The sequence below is a fragment of the Parus major genome, chromosome 4A (genome assembly GCF_001522545.3).
Source record: "Parus major isolate Abel chromosome 4A, Parus_major1.1, whole genome shotgun sequence".
NCBI lineage: Eukaryota > Metazoa > Chordata > Aves > Passeriformes > Paridae > Parus > Parus major.
In genome coordinates this window covers 19,150,697-19,154,861 of record NC_031772.1, presented here as the reverse complement: position 1 = coordinate 19,154,861, position 4,165 = coordinate 19,150,697, and the positions used below count along the sequence as shown (strand labels likewise).

Below are 4,165 nucleotides of genomic sequence, written 5' to 3'. Positions count from 1 at the left end.
TTTTGGGGGTCTCACACCTGACCCAAACCACGGGAAACTCAAAACTTGTCGTGTAAATTTAGCAAGTATTTGGAATGTGTTGCTGATGGAGGGACTTCTCTTGGAGTGATGGTGTTGGAGCACTGGAGGCTTTGCTAGCTGATGATTGTTGTTGTCTCTGGGAAAAACAACCTGTGGGGCTCAATGTTCTTCCCTGGAGAAACCCCTGGCCACAGCTATCCCTGTCCCAACCTCTGCTGGACTCCCCCTCTATTGGAAAAGCTTCTGTATTGTGAGTATTCCAATTAAAACCGAGGGTTTATATAATGCGGCATTAAATCTTTACTGAGAAAACAAATTTAATTCTGTTCTTTATTCATCAAGATTCATTTTGAATATTGGACAGTGGGAGAGAGTGGATTAACAGGTGGGAAAACAGTTTTCTTCTGGATGGTTCGTTCCCTGCACAAACCAAGACCAGCAAGAGAAAAGGATCTTCCTTCTTGTCTGCTCCCATCTCATCCCTCTTGAACTCTAATTTCCACAGCAGATCCCAATTTTCCTATTGGAAGGAGCTCTTTGGATCAGCAATCTCACTGTTTGATGTGGAGAAATGTTGATCTCTCCATCTCACCACTCAGGGAGGATGCAGGGGAAAGAGCCTTCCAGGGAATGGCTGCTCAGGAGCACGGATTTCATCCCAGCTGGAAAGATGAGTCAAGAGCCGAGTCTCAATGAGCTTCCCTTCCTTTCACAGGAGGGAAAGGGGAATTTCCCAAGTGGAGTCACAGTGTATGTGCTCAAGTCATGTCCCAGAGAAGCCCATGGGCCACCTGGTGAGCCAGCTCAGAACAGGTGCCTGGGATAGCCTGGGATAGCCTGGGATAGCCTGGGATAGCCTGGGATAGCCTGGGATAGCCTGGGAAAGCCTGGAGGGGTGGTGTGGGACAGCCCTGGGATGGCCAGGGACTGCCCTCAGGGTGTAGGATTCCTCAACTGCCAACCCTCTTCTCTTCAGAAAAGACATCCAGGTCTCAAGGGTCCTCAAACCATCCTTTGTACAAGAGAAACGCCAAACACTGCCCACAGGCTGGAGAAACAGGAGGCTTTTACAGGAAAGGAAGATAATCCCTCTCTTCCAGAGAGTTCTGCAGGCAGGGCTGTTTGCAGCAAGGATGGATTTTTCTTGTGGCCAATGGGACTGCCTGAGCCTGATCCCAAAAGTGCCCAGAGGAGCATTAAAAAATGCACAGGCTCTGCAGCTGGACTTCCTCCCCTTCCCAGACTCAGTGGTCAGGTGTTCTGCACAGAAAAATCTTGGAGTCCAGCTGTAAGAAATGCCTGGGCACCGTTTCTTTCTGGAGAACTGGATGATACCCCAGGGTTCTCAGAGATTTCCATGGGCATGTTTTTATACTTGTGGTGTCCTTTCAGCACCTCAGCATCAAGCAGGAGTCGAAGTTTACTCTGTGTGCTAACCCAGACACACCTCCTGCCTCGTGGGTTCCTCAGGAATTATCTACTGGAAGGGGTGGGAACTTCCCGGTCCTTGGGAATCAATAGGAAAGCACCAATGAGGAAAGGAATAGCAGTTTGACCAGGACACTCCCCTCACCAAGCCCCCTTGTGTCCCCTCACAGGCTGCAGGCCAGCTGGGAGCTGTCTGACAGGTTCTCCAGGTTGTCCACCAGAGTGATGATGGCTTCTATTTTTTCTTCTGGAAGCACGTGGGAGGCGTTGGATCTGAACTTCTTCAGGAGCGACTCTTTGCTCAGGGGCTTCCTCCAGTGCCCGTAGAAAGTGTCACATTTGCCTGTCAGCACATCCCCGCTGTGCAGGAGCAGGGCCACCTCTCCGTACATCTTGTCAAAGTTGGCCACGTTGTCTTCAGGGTGCTCCACCACCACCTTGTCCAGCAGCTCCCTGAGCTCCTGCCGGTGGATGCTGCTCTCAGAGAAGGAGCCCAGGCCCACCTCGCCATCCAGCAGGGCAGCACAGGCGTTGAACTGGAAGGAGTGCCTTGCCTGGTGCTCCGAGCTGGGGAAAGGCCGGTTGATGTACTTGGACACCGGGATCTTCAGCACAATGGTGCGGATCAGAGACGGGGAGAAGGACCCCGCGTAGTTGATGAAGAGGTTCCGGACGGACAAGGCAGCATCCACCACCCAGTGCATCCCCAGGTGGGCTGGGAACCTCTTGAAGGCGATGTCCTGCTTTTCCAGGAGGAACTCGTGGTGCTCTCCGGGCGCGGACAGCGGTTTGGGGTGGTAGACGCTGTAGAAGGCGCTGAACCCCGAGCAGCCGGGGATATCATCCAGGATCAAGGGGTTGGCCTCCATCCCTCGGGCCGCCAGCAGAGCGGCCTCCAAGCCCAGGCGGGTGGCGTTGCCCACGTGCAGCGGCTTGGCCTGGGTGGCCGCGTTGGCCATGGGCGCCCCGGCGAGGGACGCGGCGATGCCCAGGGCGTGGCAGCACTGGGCCGAGCTGAGGGACAGCAGCTTGGCCGTGGCCGCGGCGCTGCCCAGGGTGCCCACCACCGAGGGAGGGTGGAACCTGCAGGGGGACGGCAGGAATGAGCAGCCCTGGCACAGGGAACACCAAAGCACTCCTCCCAGGGAAAAATTAATGGAAAATGAGGGGCCCGTCAGCCAGTGGATCTCCCTCATGGCTCTGGTGCAGGTGGGATTCACCCCAACTCAAAATTTACTCAAAACTTACTCAAAATTACTCAAAAGTTAATTTAAATTTTAATAAATTAACTTTAAAATCAGAGTTTTACTAGAGTTTAGTTGAACCCTAAATTTAGAGTTAATGAACATAAATTTAGTCTAAAAACAAATGAAAACTAAAACTCCTTGAAACCTCCTCAGAAATACTCTGGGGTGAGCTCAGCATCTCCAAAAAGCAATTTCAACTTCCTCTGGGAGGTGCCATGGCTTGTGTCCACACAGCCAAACTTTCTGTCCCTCAGACAAACAATTCAGCCCCAAACACACCCCAGGGAAGAGTTCCTGGTTGATTCCATTTCTTGGATCACACCAGGGCACTGCTGGTGGCAGCAGCTGGCCCAGGGGCTGTGCCCACCACCAAACTCTGCTTGGTTTTGGTCTCCTGCCCTGGCTGGGTCAGGAGATGGCACTGCAGACTCCCTGAGAGTCCTCCTGAGGGTTATTTTTGAGGCAAAATCCATGGAAATCACCAAATAAATCCACGGTGAATTTGCCTTTGGCATTTGGCTCTCAGTAAGTCTTTACCCTGGGATAAAGCTAAATTAAACTGGACTTAAACTTGGCTTAACCTAAACTAACATCTTAAAACCCAGACTCGCCAACCCTTTTCATCCTCAGCGAAGAACAGGAGCTTTACCTTTTGGGAATGTCGTGAGCCTCAGTGGAGAAGTGCATGAGCCTCCCTTGCACTTCCAGGCCCACGTTGAACGCCAGCAGGAAATCCAGGCCATTGGGTTTGGTGTTGGGAGGGAGCATCTGAGAAGCTGCCAGGAGAGCCGGCAGGACGGCCCCGGAGGGGTGAGTGGCAGGGTGCCAGGTGTCGTCAAAATCCATGGCATGAGTCTGCCAGGGAAACAGAGATGAGGATGTGCTGGCTGGGGGCTGCCAAAGCCTCCACTCTTCGGCTTCTCTAAAAGCCAGGAGATTCCCAGCTTCTGTCCCCCATCAGTGACCACTCCTGTTTCCTGAAATGACAATTCCTGGCACCACAGGAGGGCATGGATTCCCCTGGGAGAGCCAGGAACACAGAGCCCCTCGGAAAAAACCAGGAGAACAGATTCCCCTGGAAGAGCCAGGAGCACAAATCCCCCCCGGAAAAGCCGAGAACACAGGTTCCCTTGGAAGACCTGGGAGCACAGATGCCCCTTGGAAGATCTGGGAGCACAAATTTCCCTTGGAAAAATCAGGTTCACAGATCCCCCTTGGAATATCTGGGAGCACAAATCCCCCGTGGAAAAATCAGGATCACAGATGCCCCTTGGCAAAGCCAGAATCACGGAACCCCCTTGGAAGATCTGGGATCACAGATCCCCCTTGGAAAAATCAGGATCACAGATCTCCCTTGGAAGATCTGGGATCACAGATCCCCCTTGGAAAAGCCAGGATCACAGATCCCCCTTGGAAGATCTGGGATCACAGATCCCCCTTTGGAAGATCTGGGATCACAGATCCCCCTT

The 4,165-nt window shown here is 52.9% G+C and overlaps 1 protein-coding gene across 1 annotated transcript in view; it reads right to left on the bottom strand.

The window, feature by feature from the left end:
* Nucleotides 1-396: 396 nt before the first annotated feature.
* The window catches only part of LOC107203748 (cis-aconitate decarboxylase-like), a 7,667-nt gene continuing 3,898 nt past the window's right edge, over nucleotides 397-4,165 (bottom strand). The window contains exons 4-5 of the mRNA XM_033514156.1: nucleotides 3,346-3,551; nucleotides 397-2,532 (exon numbers count right to left, since the gene is read on the bottom strand). Coding sequence (XP_033370047.1) covers nucleotides 1,614-2,532; nucleotides 3,346-3,551 — 1,125 coding nt within the window. The 3' untranslated portion in view covers nucleotides 397-1,613. The remainder of the gene's footprint in view (nucleotides 2,533-3,345; nucleotides 3,552-4,165) is intronic.